An 18,195-nucleotide genomic window follows, 5' to 3' on the forward strand; every position below is an offset into this window, starting at 1 on the left:
ATGTCATGATATAATCTAAATATCACCATGTAGGTACTTGTCTTCTTCCTTTCATTTTGCATCTTGAGTTTGGCTTGCTGCGGACTCAAGTGCAGGTTCGCGTCAACATCCTTCATCATGGCATCCCCAAATCAATTAACACTAGGCTATGACACCAAACATCCATTCTCCCTCATTTCCATCCATGATCGAGAATCTGTTCAAAATCTCCTCAAAACCCTTCTTGATCCCCTCAAATCTCATTTCTCCCCGCAAAAAGCCTTGATCCGTGTACCTGGTTCCACTGCCGTCCGTTTCGATGCGCGTGCTGCTGAAATTGAAGGATTTTGTAGACCATTATGGGGATTAAGTTCGCTTTTAGCTGGAGGAGGAAAATATGAAGGGGCGGAATGGTGGATTGAGGGATTGAAGAAAGGTACTGATCCCGAAAATGAGGAGTATTGGGGAGAGCCGAGAGACAATGATCAAAGAATGGTGGAGATGTGTCCTTTGGGGTTTGCATTAGCTGTTGCGCCAGTATTTTGGGAAAAGTTGAGTGAGAAGGAGAGAGGGAATGTGGAGACGTGGTTGGGAAACTCAATTAATAGTAAGAAGTGAGTTTTGATGAAGGTGGGAACCAAGGCAAAACCATTGACCAGTTCTAGCATGCCGAATACAAATTGGTTGTGGTTTCGAGTCTTTGCAAATCTAGGATTGAAGAAGAATGGAGGGAAATTTTCACAAGAGAAGATTGAGCAAGATATTATTCATTTGAATTCTTTCTTTCGAGGAGAAGGATGGTCAAATGATGGACCTGAGGGGATTTGGCAACAAGACTATTACAGTGGAAGCTTTGCTATACAGTTCCTTCAACTATTATACGCGAAGTTGGCAGGCGATGAGGATCCAGAAAAAGCTGCGGAGTTCAAGAAACGAGCTCAAGATTATGCATTGGACTTTATTCATTATTTCGATGAAGGAGGAAGAGCAACACCATTTGGAAGAAGTGTCGGATACCGATTCGCCATGGCTTCATTCTGGGGTGCTTTAGCATACGCTGATGTCGAGTTACCAGAACCATTAACATGGGGTATTGTTAAGGGATTGCTATTGAGAAATCTCAGATGGTGGCAAACTCAGGATCAAATATGGAGTCCTACTGGAACCTTGACCGTGGGATATTCTTTTCCAAACATGTTCATGTCGGAAAATTATAATTCACCAGGAAGTCCATATTGGGCATGTTTGGCATTTATTTGTTTGGCTGTTCCCCAGGATCATCCATTCTGGACATCGGAAGAAGAACCATACCCAACGAACTTGCTCCCAGCCATCAAAGCTTTGAAACATCCTGGACATATCATCAGCTACCTTGGAGATCACAAGATGATACTCTCGTCAGGTCAAGCATGTTCATATCCTATGAGAGGAACACATGCAAAGTATGGATCTTTTGCGTACAGTAGCGCATATGGTTATTCTGTGCCTACAGGATGCTTTTCGTTGGAACAGTTTGCGTTGGCTTCACAGCTCGGTTTGTCTGATGATGGAGGTGAAGTTTGGAAAACACGCCGAATTTGCGAGACAGCAGTCATTGAGACGCACGATAAACAATTAGTGTTGAAGTCTATCTGGAAACCGTTCCCAGATGTTACCATCAAAACTTATCTTATACCTCCCGTCGACGAAACTCCAAATTGGCATCTTCGGGTTCATAAGATAGAGGCTGGAAGAGAAATTATGACGGCAGATGGCGCATTCGCCATTTATAACGAACGAAAATCGGATGGTCGCTCCCTTGATCTTTACGACTCAACCAAAAATGAAGGTACACTTCCCAAGATCATTGGAAATTACGATCTCAACACACCTGAAGGCAGTTCGCCAGGCTCAGTCGGTGCTTTCGCTGTATCGAAAGGGGCGGTTGGAATAGCTGCACTCGAAAGTGATGGTGAAAGTAGTCGCACGGCGATGCTCGTTAATGCTGACCCAAATTCTAATTTGGTTGAAAGTCGTACCGTGATACCTACATTACAGATCACATTGAAAAAAGGAACTGTGGCTTGGTTTGTGACTGGTATATATGCCAAGCCCTCTGGGGACGCAGAGAACTATCTTGATGGGTGGGAAAATAAACCTGTCATTCCCGGGTGGCTGGTGAATGAGATTAGAACTTGAGTGAGTTATCATTTGGTAAGTTCTATAGACGATTAGATATTCTAGGTATTTATTTGTTTCCAAGACATTTATGCCTAGACCTACTCGACTCAGTCAGAAAATAGTGTGACAGAGCACAACCTTATCACGCTTATCTATCACCTCAACTCGTGTGCATCATATTCACATCTTATAAGCGATCTGCCTACATATAACTGATTTGGCGTTTGATGCGTGGCGCTCGAAGCCAAGCTCTTATTCCTTCTACTCGAACGTCCTTCTTGTTTGGGATTGCTGGATAAATATCCTTCCAGGTTCTTGTAATCCACACCCTTGTTCAACACAACAAGATCAACACATCCTTCTGTGTGCGGGGCTCCACACACCAAACTGCAAACGGATTACAACGCACGGATACGCGAGACTTATATATGCGCCCCACCGGTTATTAACCCCAGATATGGTCATGCAGAACCTACGATAAGAAATTATATTGGTTGGATGAATGCAACGTGGGAATTATCCCATGTAAAGATGTAGGCGATTTAACCAGGGTATCAGAAATCTGGGGGTGGGGATTCTAAAGTTAAGAGGGGGTATACTTGGCTCCCTTGGCCAATTGTTGACCAAGGTGGAAGATAGTTATGGAGATATCGGTCTTGGTTGCTAATGGAGAATCGTTTCTCCTTTGGGATGATGGGGTATGGGGTAAATGGGATGATATTATATGGTTGTATTCGACCACATTTATGATGGCAGACTAAACCTCCAGAGGTACGACTTTCCTGCAGAGGCTCGACTTTTTCTTCGTACGCGTTTCCATTGAAATTGACACGTTGAGACTTTATTATATTTTCGGTGTCGATGAGAAACATTCTGGTTGAAACAGCTCAATCATATCTCAGATTACACGAATAGACTCGTCAAGATGGCGGTCGGACTTGGGCAAAGGTTTTTGATGAAGATTGTGAAGAATGAATCCATGAGAACGTATGTGCAGAGACCTTGAACTAATTGAAAATTGACAATTGGTACTAACTTTTATACGACAGGGACCCGTAAGCATATATGCATCTTCGCGAAATTCTCTAAACTAATTGGAATCTCTGAATAGCCCGGAAATTTATGGATGGAGAGTTTTCTTCTTAGCATGTTCCGGTATGCACACAACTTTTGCGGATGCGAGAAGGCAATATGATGGCAGAATTCACTGACTTTTACACAGCTTGTTTCGGTGGCATGCTTTTTGGTTGGGGTACGTTCAAATCAGGATTCGAAAGCTGGAATGCAAATGATACTGATTCGCATAGATATTGGTACAATTGGAGGTGTTATTGTGATGCCGTCTTTCACCAAGTATGTTAACACTCCTATACTACACTGAGTAAATTATTGACATGAATAGGAAATATCATATCGACACACTTAGTAAGGTTGCGCAAGCAAATCTTGCATCGAATAGTGAGTTTAGAAACATGAATTTGGAGTTTGATTCTGAAAATAAATAGTTGTTAGTACATTACAAGCAGGTTGTTTCTTTGGATCATTGGCTTCCTACTACGTTGCAGATCGATGGGGTCGAAAGGTAATGATTTCCAGTGGAATTTATAAGGATCAATTTACTAATAAGTTAAAGCCTGCGCTACTCGTTGCTGCCGGTATCACAATTCTAGGTGTCATTATTCAATGTGCATCAGACGGGCATATGTGAGTGGAACTGACTTACGAATTTCGATCGGTGGCTAAAGATTGATAGCTCAGCATTATATGTCGGTAGACTGGTTAGTGGACTAGGTGTTGGAGCTGCAAGTATGCTTACACCACTTTATGTATGTTCCACCGAATTCCTCCTCGTTTTGAGATTTTAAACTAATCAACTCATTACCTTCAGGTCAGTGAAAATGCACCAAGAGCTATCAGAGGTGCTCTCACCGGAATGTATCAACTATTCATTGCTACCGGGACTATGTTAAGTTTTTGGGTCAACTACGGTGCCATATTGCATCTCAAAGGCGATACAGCATGGATCGGTAATGCTACCCCCTTCAAGCCAGAACTACGGCTAGCGGAACACTAACTTCTTATTCCTTAGTTTCACTGGCTTTACAAATGTTGCCGGCAATGTTCCTACTCGTAGGAATCTTTTTGTGTCATGAATCTCCTCGGTGGTTGGCTCGCCAAGACAATTGGGAAAAGGCTACTGCAGTCTTGTCACTAGTTTCCAAGTAAGCTAATTGCTACCTTCATGAAACTCTTAGAAGCATTACTAACCGGAACAAGTCTTCCACCGGATCATCCATACGTTCGCATGGAGTTAGAAGAAGTATGATACCACTACCCGGCTAATTCAAACCCTACTAACTCTACCTTAGATGGCCGAACAACTCGAAAACGAGCGTCGACTAATCGGCGGCGCTGGTTTCCTTGATCTCATGAAAGAAATGTGGACAATAAAAGGAAATCGCAACCGAGCATTAATATCAATCGGACTAATGATCTGTCAACAAATGACTGGCACCAACGCCATCAACTACTACGCTCCAAAGATCTTTTTGAATCTCGGCATTGACTCCACCACATCCGGGCTATTCGCCACTGGTATCTATGGAATTGTAAAAATGGCAACCTGTGCTGCTTTTCTCCTCTTAGCTGCTGATTCTCTCGGACGAAGAAAATCTCTGCTCTGGACGAGTATTGCACAAGGATGTGCTATGTTTGTTATTGGTTTCTATGTGCGATTTAATCCGCCGCTTCCGAATGCTGTCATACCTCCCGTAGGATATTTTGCCTTGACTTGCATTTATCTATTTGCCGGGTTCTTTCAATTTGGTTGGGGACCCTGTTGTTGGATTATTGTTAGTGAGATTCCGACTGCAAGATTGAGAGCGTTGAATGTAGCGATTGCGGCAGCGGTCCAGTGGTTGTTTAACTTTGTGGTTGCGAAGGCGGTTCCTACTAGTGAGTATTTTCTCTTTCTTTCCCCCTTCTTTCTGCATTCTTTTTCATGCTCCCTCCAAATCCTTTCAATACCATCATGAGGCAAACTAACACCTAAAAAGTGCTAGTAACAGTCGGCCGTGCCGGCTACGGTACTTACTTCATCTTCGGCACCTTCTGCTTCAGTATGTTTTTCTTCGTCTGGTTTCTTATCCCTGAAACCAAAGGTCTCTCGCTTGAGAAAATGGACGATCTGTTTGGGGTCACTGCAATAGCTCATAAAGGAGATGTGGAATCGAATACTGGATCGATTCGAGGAGGCCCTGGTACTCATGTCAGCACCAACAATGAGAAATTCGCTGCTACTATTCCTGATGTCGAAGCTGGTAATGATAATCTGAGGAAGAGAGAGGTCACAAAGGCCACGGTTGAGGAAGAGCATATTGAACACGCTGGTGTGCCAAAACCGCATGTCCAAATTTAATATCTAGAAACCACGTGGGATAGTAGGTAGAAGGGGGTTGGGCTGCGGGGTGGTGCGAGGGGGGCGAGGCAATTGACACCCACGAGATCTTTTATGGGAAAGGAGAAGGATAAGAGTGAAACGAATAGTGTGAGTGACCAGGTGGGATACTGTTGTTAAAGAGTCATGATTTATGTTATGGCTCTCATATTATAGTTTGGCATTAAGAGTTTTGCGGGCCAATGAGGATTTTGTCATTGGGAAGAGGGCATCGCGAGGAGGTAATTTTATGATCACATTTTATGACGGATACGGATGTCAAGGCACTCTATATACCATTTTCATTAAGTACATCAAATGAATATATTCAGCCAGTTTGTATTACCTGCTGTGTCACATGCCAACTCACTCCCGACGACTTTCTGGTGATCGTTTAGATTCTGGAAGCCATGCCTTCTCCACTAATAAACCATTGATTAACTATGTGAGGGGAACATCAATACCTAAACGCCAACGCAAGTAATGAGCAGCTATAAGTGGAGAGGATCTCATCTCCACTCATGATTTTTCTACATCGCCTTTGGTAACAGGAGCCAAATTAGGCTACTCTGTCCCACTCATCTCAAATATACCGCTCAATCTTTTTCTCCCACTTTCTCATTCCAAACCATTTATGAACACCTCTACAAAGAGGTCTCCAAATATTCCTCTCGCAATCGAAATACACATATCCCAAACCCATCAAAGCACCACTTAAATGCGCCTAAACAATTCAAAATCAGTCACATGTTATCTGAAGATTCTCAAGAGATTCTTACCGCGTGTCCCAATCTAAGAGTTTTATAAGCACCACAAACACCCAGTAGATCAAACAACATAGCTGCACCCAACAATTCCTGCGCCGCAAACGGATACGGAATGAACATAATCTGGAACTGAGCTTCTGGGTGTTGCATAGCAAATGCACCAATCAGTGCAAATATCGCACCGCTCGCTCCCAGAAACGGTACCGCCGGGACATTTGGTCTGAGTCCCGCACTTAAAGCTTGTGCCCAACTACCCATAACACCCGTTGAGAGATAGAAAGCCGTCATGTGGGGAATACTCGATTTGAAAGAGGGGTCTTGTCCCAAGGCCGGCATGAAGGAATGGAATCCATACATATTCATACCCAAATGTGCAAGTCCCCCATGACCAAATACACAGGTAAGTAATGTGAAATTTCGATTCATGCCGGGTGTATGCACGAAGATGTTGGACCATAATCCTGGAGCCAGACTACCCAGAGCATGGATTCCTATATTCGTCGCCATGATGGTGTATGTGAATTTTTCCGAGGGCATTAGTCTATTCCAGAATTTTTCTCGTCCCTGAGGACTGGAAAGTTGGTGAACGGGTGGCCATGGGGTCGGCGCATATAATATTCCAGGAGGATAGTTCATCTCGTGCATTTTGCGTCTTACATCGTATGTGTTTTCCTCGTTTCGGATAAACATATCCATGATTTTGGGTGTCTCTTTTTGAAGATTCAGATTCTCGTATATGGCGGATGTGGCGTATATGGTACCCACGGCTACCACGGTAAATATGGTCATTGCAGCCACATTGGATTTAACTGGAGGGCTCGGCTGAGGAGGCGGAGGCGGCTCAATATTAATCTCCTGTGAAGAATCATGACTGTAGTTTGTAAGAACTCTAGACCGGAAACTTCTGAAATTCAATGGACGTCGAATTGGTGTGATGCGCGAAAGAATCCCTGAAGGCTGGAAAAGCCCGATTTTTCGAATCATTATTAAGACGCGGATGAGGAGTAAACAATGTGGTGTCTTTTATTGCATCGAGAGAGATTCTAAAATACTACTTATGCTTGACAAGTCCGGTAATCACACCCTCGCCGTACCATGCTGTTGGGCATTCATGTTGCTTCAAGTAATGTCTCGTTTGATAAATCGCTCGGGCACGTGATTAATCTTAGCGTATGGACGCTATTTCGGAGCCACGATACGCCACCCGGGCTGTATCGACATGTGGAAGGAAATTGCCTCCCCTTTCTTTACCAACCGAATAATTGTTCGTCAAATTCATTGGCTCAGCGATCTAATCATGGAAGTTATGTTTCCCACACCCGAACCAAATTACTTTCTCAATTCTATAGATTCATGTTCGGTGACTGCCCCAAAAATATCTGGAACCCTAGTATCAAATAATTTTAAAGAATGTCCATCGCAAATTTATGAGAAAAATCAAGTATTAATAAGTCGAAGAATATAATAAAATGAATCGAAAAATGCCAAGCGAAGTTATCATGATAAGAGAACGCGTGCTAGCTCCCAAGCTAATAATGTCCCTCAAGCATTCCCCTTAGTCAAGTCTCTAAATTGTAACCCACCGAAACTACTTAACTCCCCACAATTCACAAACTTCCCGATCTCAATGTTTCAATCTTCCTCCTGACTCTATGCAATTCCATTCTAGCCTCAGCAATTCTTATCGCATCCTCAAGCTCTGTCTCCCGTCTCCTTTCTTCCTCTTCACTACTCTTCATTTCTGCCTCTGGAATTTTTGGATCTTCTTCAACTTTCATTTGCAGCTTCTTATCTGTGTCAGTCTCAGATTTGATAACTGAGGCAGAGGAAGAGGTGGATGAGTGAATGGCAATGAATTCGGGCGATGAAACCCATTTGTCGAGGTCGATGACTGGAATAACTGAGGAGGCGGTCGTTTCGGTGACGATCGAGGGAGTTTCGGCGGCTAGTCTAGTGGAAGACCCGATTTCAGATGGAGTATTAACGTCTGATTCAACGGCGGTTGGCAGCTCGGCAGAAGTATCCACCTCATCGATATCTGGAATAGATGTTATCTGACAACTTTCGATACTTGAGGTATCTAAAACAGAAATAACATGTGAATTGGAAGAAGTGATCATTGGTAAGTTGGTGCTTGAGGTATCTACGGATGATGGTTCAGGGATTGAAGGAGGAGGAAGCACTGGAAGTGGCTTGGAGGTAGAGTATGACACAATCTGGGATGCCTGGGGCTTTTCACTCGATGAAACCGAGAGTGAAGCAGTTTGAAGTGAAGGAGAAACACTGGTGCTGGTGAAAGAGCTGGATGATGTGGCACCTGGCTTTGATGGATTGGCTGCTACAATCATCCGGGAGTTATCAAGATCCATGGGATCTGTCAAGTTATCTTTTTCGAAAACAGAAGATTTGACACATGCTGGGCTCAACACTGAGGGTCTTGTTGCCTGTTCAATGGCAAGTGGACTATGATACATCGCCATTTCGCCCTTGATATATCCCATCATTCGTCTCATCTTCGAGGATTGCCGCTTCAATTCAGACAGATCCGCAATTCCGGCCGGCCGCTTTGGTGTCTTGAAAATGGGCTCGGTGATCGTTTTAGGAACTGACATTTTCGTCGAGCTTGACTTGGACTTAGAGGATTTGTTGGTTGCGGGCTTGGTGAGACGACTATTCATTCTATGTTCGACATGAAAGCTTATGGATAAAGAGTTATTGAGACCTTTTGGAGCAGGTACCTCGGAAGAAGACGTGATAGCCAGCGTCCTACTTGTTGTTTTCATTAGCTCCGTGGCTCTTGTATTTGCCCATACACCGGGAAGGCTATTCGAAAATGCGTCAGGACTTATTTTATCCATCATAGCTTGATTGAGATCTCCAAAATTACTGCCGTGAGTAGGTTGGAAATGGTCAAGAAACGCTCGGTCGCTAACGAAATTCTTATCACATTCTAGACAGAGGAGTCTTTCATTGATAGGCCCAAGTACACCGGTAATCGAGGCAGAGGCTCGACCTAAAATTGAGGCTCCTGATGGTTCAGTCTTTGCAGACCTTTCCATTGCTGAACTCATGCCTGCGACGATTTGAGCAGATTTTGATTGGGGAGAGCTCTCTGGTTCATACATCGGGGCTGTTGCTAGTTTAGGCGAGGATGCTGCTAATCTCAAAAATACAGACCTACCAGGGTGTGTGAGAGATGGAATGCGTATCTTCTCAGAAAACTTCTCCAATTTTTTCGGTGTATTTTCCAATTTTATGGGGGCTTCCTCAGACTTGCCAATAATGTCTAAATCTTCTGGAATCTCTCCCCTATCAAGAAATCGACGCCTCTCCTATTACCGGGTAAGTTCGAGGTCACACACATGGCAATTGTTTGTTGCAACATACCTGCAACATTTTAAATGCTCTCGAAATTTCATACAGGTACAACTTATGCCACGAACGCCAGTAATCTGGAAGGTTTTCACGAAGTTGATTCTTTAGTGCATCGGTAGCTGCTTTGTTAGGCTTCGGACCAAGTGCTTTAAAATGATGAGACCAAATTTGTTGGAAATCATATTTCTGGTACAAGTTTAGTACATCACTTTAGACGCCAATTTGGAATCAGCTCACCGAAAGCTCTCCATATGCTTCCTCTCGTTCTCTGGGAGTCAAAATATCCCAAGGTTGTCGAATTAGAGCAATAGGGGTTTGGGCTATAGCTGTGGTATCAAAGAACTCTGGTTTCGTCAGTCAAAATCCTGAGTTCATGGATCTGTGTTACTTACTCTCACCCCGCCACAGGTAATAGAAATTCTGTGTATCACTGTACCTGAAAAGCTTTTTAGTATTTGTTGGAGGGACCAAGTATACTTCAATGTCCTCGTTTGGGACTGCAACTCCATCTACTAATCTGAAAGGACATTTAGTATATATATCACCACTGACTCAAATGAAAACTTACCTCAACTTGTGTGTAATGTTGTGTTTCTGGTATACTTTACGATGGACAAGAATCCTTTTCGGGGTATCTAAAGAACCTTCGCCATCAGTTCTAGCATAGTTTTCTAATTTCAACGCATGTTCTTTGAGCTTTAGGTCGAATTCTTCCTTGGTCAATTGAATATCGCCGGCTCTCTTATACTTGCATATACTAATGCAGATTCCTTCCAGCATACGGGGGTAGCGACAAGTTTCATTGGCTCCAGGCTTGCGGAAATCATCTTTCATTCATGTTAGATCACCAGTTACATATTTGAGGATATGGGACATACCTGGTACTAGTGGTGCCAATTTCATGAGAACTTTCGACTTCAATTTCCCATCGATCATTGCGTAATCGATAGAACCAATCAGAATTTTCTGATCTTGCTGACTCGGCTCCTTCACGTTAGACTTTGGGTATCTCTTCTGCCAAACAATACCCCCAGAATTGACATCTGACAGCTTGACTATAACACCATCATAATATCCGTGGTTGAAGCCTGCTTTTAGGGTGATTTCCAGACCAAATGTTTCTTCTTTCGAGAAGATAAACCGCGTAAGTTCTCCTGTTTTTGGGTCTTTCTTTCCAACTTCCATGTACTCATCTAGGTATTTCGATTCTTTGCCATTGGAATGTGGCAGACGAACAGAGAAACGTTCATATGACTCTCCCAAAGAGGCCGCCATGATGTTTTTAAGTGCTTGAGTAGATGTATAGTGTAAGAAGTTTTGAAATCTTGATGTAAACTGCTATAGAATACCGGTATGTGCCGATGGTGGAAATTTTTCTGGAGAAGCGTCAATCCACTAGATCGCAGGGTGTCTGAACAACTATCAGGATATGGCGCAAGAAATAAAGACTTGCTTTGTTTCAAGTGTGCAAGATGAGATTGTGTACCATCTATACCTCATGTGTGTTGGAAAGGCTGAAAATGCTAATCATGGTAAAACCTTTAATAGAATTGAAAGTTTATGGTCCAAAAGGAATCAAAACATAAAAGGAGGTTATTTGCAAGATTTTGTGAAAGGTAGAGTAGATGTGTCGTGGAGATGAAGTAAGGGAGGAGACGAGGAAGAGAAATAAAAAGATAGCCTCGGTGGTAGATGTGATCAATTCATGGGAAAGTGAATGAAGCAAAAACACCGATAACATGAGAAATAGCAAATCTAGTGGATTTTCACAGGAATTGTAATACAGCGTCGCACACAAATTTATAGATGTTCCTTCCCAGACTAGCATAGAGGTACGATTCAAAGGTGAATTCAAGATACTCTTATCTGACGATGCTGTTATACATTGCATTGTCTCTCAATCACTTCACGCCATGTTAAGGACATCTTCTATCCTAGCGAACACCTCCGAAGGATTTGCAAACACCTCAAACCTCGACATCTTTCCCTCCTCCTCTCCATCCTGAATGAGGAACATTTTCCCCAAAACTGGTATTTTAATTTCCCTCTCTTCTGGATCATCCTTAACAACATAAGTTATGAAAACAGATTGGTAGATTTTGTTTCCAATTCGATCTAGCATACATTCATTACTATGACTTCATCACTAGGAGTTGAGATGAGATTACATACCAACATCGACAAGCTCATGTTTCATGCTTTTGAGCAGAGGAAAGACACCCTCGAAGAACTATATGCACTCTTGATTAGATTCATGATCAAGATAAAGTTTGCAACCTGTATAATAAAGAGTGATGGACATACTTTTCTGATTCCATCCACTCCTTTCACTTCCTCTTCATTCCCAAATCTTAGTATAGCATTCTTACCATAAAACTTCTCGAGACCATCAGTAGTCAGGGAATCGGCTGTTGCATGAAACTAGTAAGTGCGTTAACTAATTTGAGTAACGGCAGGAATCCACGAATAGGGGTGGTATATATACCTCGAGAACAAACGCTTCTGTTGCATTCCTAGTAGTGTCCTTGGGAACACCCATTGTGTAAATCTCTAAGCCGCAATATTCTCACTGAGCCAACCTGAGTCAGATGATAGATACAGCACTTGAGTACATCTCGAGGGCCATTCAATTGAGGACTTATATCTCTCGTTGATATCACGTGCACGGATACTTCTCGGATACATTTGATCTTTGCTGATCAATCACACACAACCAGGGTAGGGTCTATTCGCACTCCGAATCTATATGGCACTATAATTTATAACATAATGTTCCTTAAGGCAAAATGAAGAAAAGCTGAAGATTTACAGTCATAATATGCGTCACTCCATTAATCATTCTCAAGCCGATATATCCGTATCTACTTGAATGCTCGGTGAAGTCAATCTGCATGTGTTGATAACTTCGCATTTGAAATCCTACAATTTGGAGATTAAGTTTACTTCTGGAGCTTCGAGTTTGATTTCGCTCCGCACTCATGTTACAAAAGAATTCATTGAAATGACCAAATCGGTTTGAAAGATATCGCTTAATATCAATTCTGATGGTACTCTATCATATAACAATCAATCTTTTGACTACCAGGCTCTCTTATCTTCCTGGTATCCTCCCAACCTCCTGAGTACTCAGGCTTTTCTTCTCGGGCCTGCTGAGCAACTCCGAATCGTGTTTGCGATTCTCGTGCCACTTGATCTTCTTCTGCGACTTCTTCAGTTGCTTCAGCAACTCGCTCATACTCAGAATCACATCTTCAAGGTTGAGTTTTTCAGTGCCGTACTTTTCTAAAAAGTACCCATCCTGATCAGACCACTTAAAACGGTCCCTTTTGTAATAAATTTCCTTCGGAGGTTCTCTTGCATGTGATTGTTGTCTGGCTTCCTCCAAGCGTCTTTTTCCCACCGCTCTCGTTGTCTCTTCTTCATTATAATGTTTTTGCCATTTCTTCCAAACTTATTTCGGGTTGGAATCCCTTTCCATTTGACTCTCGCAATCATCCTTCGCTGATTCTAAATCGCGTATACGATCCTTCTTTTGTTCTGTGACCTGAAGTATAATCTTAACCTTATCTACAATAGTTTTTGGTGTCTCCTCCAGAGTTTTGATGGCCTTTTGAATTTCATTTTGATGTGCTTTGAGGCCTGTTTCTCCATGGTTATATGCCGAATCTAGAGAACGGTCGTAATTTTTCAGATCTTTGATAATTCGGTTGAATTCCGGGTGTTTTTCGAAGAGCTTCACTGGGTCTTTGATCTTGGGAGGGCCAGCTTCTGATCCGTTTAAATTGTGAGTTGAAGATTTATTGTCGTCAGGAGGCCGCCGTTTTGGTCTGTGTCCAGAAGACGGATTCATTGACATGATGATACATGTTTGTATGAGATTTGATCGTGAATGGGGATGGGGATGATTTATCGTTTTGTATCTCGATTTGTGGATGAAGATGATTGAAAGTCATTGATTTCAGTACTCCTAAAACATGAAATTTCAATCTTATATATTGCCTGTTACATTAAACGTTGTTGGTATTCATCATTATTCAACAGAAGCCTATCCACCGATTCCAATCCAACCAGGATCCAAGCTTAAGCCCCCAGAATAGGTCTTATAAAGCGATAAAATGATATTCTGGAATATTCATAAGGCATCAAGGCCCTGGAGTACTGCCTCGAGCGGCCAGTAGCCGTCCTGCTCCCGTTCCAAATTCTTTGTGCCTGAATTAATGATTCAATTTTGTTTTCATTCCTCTTTCAATCCTTGAAGATATTTATATGTATACTTGCTACACAAGAGAGATTGAAGAACAATAGTATGTGAGACTGAACCTTACGCAGTCAACTTGAGCTGCTAAATTGAGTCAGGATCAATATGGCCATCTAACTATGATTATACCAATTACAGTGACCTCAGATTGGCATGTATCAAACACATTTCGTACAATGTAGCTAGAAACTTAAGCAAAACATTTGCTTGGGGTGGGTAGAACTTTCTCCCTTCACTTAAAGGTCTGGATGTGGGATATCTCATCACAACTGTCAGCTGGTGTTGCTAATTGGTCATTGATGGACAGGTTATAAAATTCCACATCTTGTAAGGTCTGAGTGCAACTCAAAACTATTCATATCTCACAAGATAGAATTGAAGAATAATTTTTGATAAGTTCACTGGTATGATGTATATGATATTTGTCGAAGATTCTGAAATCCCGGCGCGGAAATATTATTTCGCGAATCGTAACATTACCGATGCTCTGGCCGAATCACAGCAAAAGCATCATCCCCTTCAGTAAGCTACTGAATTACGTAGCAATCCTCTGCAACCTCACCAACTCATCACCTATACTCTCTCTACATTTGCGATTGCAGAATACACACTCATTCTCGCAAATCATCTACCCCAGAGTGATTTTTTACAATTTACCTTATTCTCGTGCGATCCTTGCAATCACCACATCCACTCAACTCTCCATCCTCCTTGCGCAAACCAAAAGAAGTCACACCGAATCACTCGTACCTTGGCCTACTATTGACAGTTCATAAAAATGTCCTTCGAATCGCCTCTTCCACCCTACAATGCCTCTGATCCCACGGCCACCTTCCTCAATTCCTCTTGTCTGGATCTCCTCCTTATCGAACTCGTTCCTTTGGCCTACCGTACTGTACACGCACTAGATGCGCCTTCTTCGCCCTCTTCTTCCTCTCCCAATCCATCTGCGCCTCCAAAAATGGAAGAAGAAGAAGAACGCGAACGAGTATTTTTTCGTCTCGAAAGTCTCGGATATCGTGTTGGATTAGGTCTCGTGGAGCGATTTAGCAAAGATCGACCTCGGTTTACAGATACATTGGACGTTATTAAGTTTCTGTGTAAAGATTTGTGGATGCTGGTTTTTAGAAAACAAATTGATAATCTGAAAACGAATCATAGGGTATTCTATCCCGTTTCCGGGGGCTATGGATGATTGCTTGGTTTGCACAGGTGAATTGATACTGACATGGATGAATAGGGAGTCTACGTCCTGACCGACCATTCATTCCGGCCCTTTGCGCGCATGAGTACAGAGCCGGGCGGAAATGCAGTCATACGCGCTCAGCCTGTTAGTATCTCTTGCTTGTTCACGTATGCCTCAGAAATCCTGAGCTAACACTTAATCATTCAGTTTCTATACTTCCCCTGCGGCATAATTCGTGGAGCTCTCGCTTCAATGGGTATAAATGCTACTGTTCAAGCAGAAACAACTGAATTGCCGGGTGCCACATTCCAAATTAAGAGTATCGTTAACACTACCACGGGGAAATGATTATATTTGGATTATTGGAAACAATATAATAAACTCTGTTATTGCTGTCAGAATCACACAATAGGTCGGCCAGCTATAATATGAAGAAGTAATGGGCTTTAGAGGATCCCTAATATACACAACCACCCAGAGCCGAATGCCAAGAGCGGACGAGATAAATAAAGATACACAATACCACAATGTACATCACAGTACAATAATATTTGCGACTTAGCGATTTGCGATTTAGCGAGATGGTATGGCAAGGTATGGAACCGAATCAGATGATGATTAGCAAGGAGTCATAGGAAGAGGCTGGTCAAACCAGGAAACTTCAGGGTTATGGAAGTAGACATATCCCGCTGTCGATATCGTCGTCGCGACCTCAGGCAATGCGCCACGGTAGATTGCCCAGATGAAATCACGTTATCAACGTAGTAGGGTTTTGCTGTGGAGGATTAGCAAGAGAGATGGCCCCTAAATCAGGCACCTCATAGCCAGATGCAATTAGGAGAACTCACGTGCGTTGAATACAATAAACTTGCAGGACCTCACATTGCATTGCTCAATACTAAAAGCGAAGTCAATCGCTACCTGCACTCATATCCTGATTTCTATTCACCCTATCTCATCATGGTACTATTTCTTTCTCGCACTCTGGACGTTAGAAGAAAGAGGACGAGGACGACAGAATATAAAAACGTCAGGTTTCTCTCCAACTCCAAAGTAGATGGCCTCCATAAACCAACTTCCCCAAATAACTGAAAGATTCCATTTCTCATTTCTTTTTTGCCCTCCCTCCCCTCTCCGGACTTTTGGCCCTCTCATTCCATTCAACGAATCCATTCCCCTATCAACACTGACCATGATCATGAAAACAACAAACTGTCTTTCTGAGATTTGCAACAAAAGACTACTTCCCTCTACAAAGAGTATGTATACTGTAGAGGACCGAACCCTTGATAATCATAAAAATAACAAACTGTTTCCCTTAGATATGCAACAAAGAACTACTACCACTCGCTACCTACTCCTATACTATTCAATAATCATAAAAATAACAAACCGTTCCTCTTGGATATGCAACAGAACACTCCCTTGCTCTCTATGAATATATAAAGAGCGTTTAATAATCATAAAAATAACAACCGCACTTCTCAGATATACAACAAAAGACTACTACTACCACTACCCATCCCTCTACACTAATGGATACCCAATCCATCATAAAAATAACAAACCATCGCCCTGAGATATGCAATAAGACTGATCAAAAGCTAAATCTACTTTCTTCTTTCGGGTTCTCTCGCGTACTCAGCTCATATCTCACTCTATATATTCCTATCGGTTTTTTTTCTCTCCTGGCTTGGATTATATTTGTGAGAAGGGGGGGAAGGGGCATTTAACGAAGAAGATTGATTTATTGGAAGTTAGCTAGTAACCAGCCTGTGGATATTATGGATATTAGTTTTGGGAATGGATGGATAGTAGGGTCGGCTAGATATTGTGAATTTTTGATCTTCAAGATCGTGGGGATATTGTTTTGAGTCTTAAGACTCTATATTCACAACTCATCTTACTCAAGAACTCGTCGCTGTCAGATTTGAAATCCATATTGGTGAACACCTAGAATAACATGTAGAAATGATGGAACGACCTCTTTTCCCTATAATAATTTATACACAAGTGGGTGTTATAACCCTCTTCTTCTTCTTACAAATAATGATATCGATATTGACAAATGAAATAAGAAAAGAAAAAATTAACGAAAGAAAGTGATGTAGGAGTGAAAAAGAAATGTGCCTTCGTACTGGCACGTAGTAATTCCTGGGTAACTATGCACCCGGATTCGAAACCTCAAAACGCCATTATCACTTGCTTGATGACATCCAGTACCAATTCAAGTCCGTCGCTAAAAATCAAACACTTTCCGCGCCTCCCAGATCCCATCTCCGTCCAAGTCCTTTGCAACCTTTCCTGCTCATCCTTCCTGGGTATATCTCCGATCCGTATTCCAATCCAATTCCCTGTCCTCTCCTGTTCTTCATCTCTCTCCTAATTTCCAGCCTTCTCCAGAACTTGGGGGTTTAGCCATATTTGAATGAACCCCCTCGATAAGACAGTCCTTCGCATCTTGTTGTTTGGCGAAGGCTTGTTCGCTGAAAAATGTATACCCTTATCTGCTCTCCCTCTCTCTTCATGAAAAGCTCACAAACTTTGGATCCCTCGGCTTCCCATCCGGTCCAATATTTTCTCTCTTGAAAGTTTCCTGCATCCACAGTCTCCTCGCTTCATCAAAGTTAACCTTCTTTTTCTTCATGATTGACTGAATTTCTCTTTTTCCATTATCTGAAAGTCCATTTCGTGGATCCGAATCTAGGAGATTTTGAGAGAGATTGAAGTTGGAAGAGGTCAAACCAGATTCGATGTCGTTTTCGAAGGAATGGGGAAGTGCATGATAGGGCGTGTACATAAATCGGGGGAGACGCTCGAGGTAATGTTCGGGGATGTATGGAGACCAGCGATCGCGGGTTACAAAGGCGACTGGAATGGTGTTAGTAATTTGATTGTCTTAAAGAGTTTATCCTGGGGGTGTAAAACTTACCAGTGGAGATAACAAGGAAAATGAAGACGGTTGTATAGAGTATATATGCCATCTTGACCTTTAATGTCGCCGGAACCTTTTCAATTTCATGCGCAGTTGGTC

At 42.4% G+C, this 18,195-nt stretch overlaps 8 protein-coding genes across 8 annotated transcripts; 3 read left to right on the forward strand and 5 right to left on the reverse strand.

The window, feature by feature from the left end:
* Positions 1-117: 117 nt before the first annotated feature.
* Bfra_007607 (uncharacterized protein) lies at positions 118-2,157 on the forward strand (the record flags this gene model as incomplete). Its single annotated transcript, XM_037337978.1, has 2 exons — positions 118-593; positions 645-2,157. The coding sequence occupies 2 exons, from the start codon at positions 118-120 to the stop codon at positions 2,155-2,157; spliced, it is 1,989 nt and encodes a 662-aa protein (XP_037190041.1).
* A 907-nt stretch (positions 2,158-3,064) lies between these two features.
* On the forward strand, positions 3,065-5,557 carry Bfra_007608 (putative mfs quinate protein; the record flags this gene model as incomplete). The annotated part of the gene is made up of 13 exons (XM_037337979.1): positions 3,065-3,126; positions 3,251-3,294; positions 3,362-3,391; positions 3,447-3,492; positions 3,542-3,597; positions 3,645-3,721; positions 3,773-3,843; positions 3,893-3,965; positions 4,028-4,166; positions 4,229-4,361; positions 4,417-4,459; positions 4,509-5,094; positions 5,202-5,557. The coding sequence occupies 13 exons, from the start codon at positions 3,065-3,067 to the stop codon at positions 5,555-5,557; spliced, it is 1,716 nt and encodes a 571-aa protein (XP_037190042.1).
* A 601-nt stretch (positions 5,558-6,158) lies between these two features.
* Bfra_007609 (putative presenilins-associated rhomboid-like mitochondrial-like protein) lies at positions 6,159-7,326 on the reverse strand (the record flags this gene model as incomplete). The annotated part of the gene is made up of 2 exons (XM_037337980.1): positions 6,159-6,299; positions 6,355-7,326. The coding sequence occupies 2 exons, from the start codon at positions 7,324-7,326 to the stop codon at positions 6,159-6,161; spliced, it is 1,113 nt and encodes a 370-aa protein (XP_037190043.1).
* A 623-nt stretch (positions 7,327-7,949) lies between these two features.
* Bfra_007610 (uncharacterized protein) lies at positions 7,950-10,992 on the reverse strand (the record flags this gene model as incomplete). Its single annotated transcript, XM_037337981.1, has 6 exons — positions 7,950-9,674; positions 9,730-9,903; positions 9,955-10,061; positions 10,110-10,234; positions 10,286-10,544; positions 10,596-10,992. 6 exons carry the CDS (start codon positions 10,990-10,992, stop codon positions 7,950-7,952), a joined length of 2,787 nt encoding a protein of 928 aa, XP_037190044.1.
* Positions 10,993-11,623: 631 nt separating this feature from the next.
* On the reverse strand, positions 11,624-12,256 carry Bfra_007611 (uncharacterized protein; the record flags this gene model as incomplete). The annotated part of the gene is made up of 4 exons (XM_037337982.1): positions 11,624-11,832; positions 11,890-11,947; positions 12,022-12,138; positions 12,203-12,256. The coding sequence occupies 4 exons, from the start codon at positions 12,254-12,256 to the stop codon at positions 11,624-11,626; spliced, it is 438 nt and encodes a 145-aa protein (XP_037190045.1).
* Positions 12,257-13,168: 912 nt separating this feature from the next.
* Bfra_007612 (uncharacterized protein) lies at positions 13,169-13,573 on the reverse strand (the record flags this gene model as incomplete). Its single annotated transcript, XM_037337983.1, has 1 exon — positions 13,169-13,573. The coding sequence occupies one exon, from the start codon at positions 13,571-13,573 to the stop codon at positions 13,169-13,171; it is 405 nt and encodes a 134-aa protein (XP_037190046.1).
* Positions 13,574-14,753: 1,180 nt separating this feature from the next.
* On the forward strand, positions 14,754-15,509 carry Bfra_007613 (putative bet3 family protein; the record flags this gene model as incomplete). The annotated part of the gene is made up of 3 exons (XM_037337984.1): positions 14,754-15,137; positions 15,216-15,305; positions 15,369-15,509. The coding sequence occupies 3 exons, from the start codon at positions 14,754-14,756 to the stop codon at positions 15,507-15,509; spliced, it is 615 nt and encodes a 204-aa protein (XP_037190047.1).
* A 2,176-nt stretch (positions 15,510-17,685) lies between these two features.
* Positions 17,686-18,145, reverse strand: Bfra_007614 (putative protein precursor protein; the record flags this gene model as incomplete). The annotated part of the gene is made up of 2 exons (XM_037337985.1): positions 17,686-18,032; positions 18,094-18,145. 2 exons carry the CDS (start codon positions 18,143-18,145, stop codon positions 17,686-17,688), a joined length of 399 nt encoding a protein of 132 aa, XP_037190048.1.
* Between the last annotated feature and the right edge of the window lie 50 nt (positions 18,146-18,195).

Source organism: Botrytis fragariae (genome assembly GCF_013461495.1).
Source record: "Botrytis fragariae strain BVB16 chromosome Unknown tig00000112, whole genome shotgun sequence".
In the NCBI taxonomy this organism is placed as follows: Eukaryota; Fungi; Ascomycota; class Leotiomycetes; order Helotiales; family Sclerotiniaceae; genus Botrytis; species Botrytis fragariae.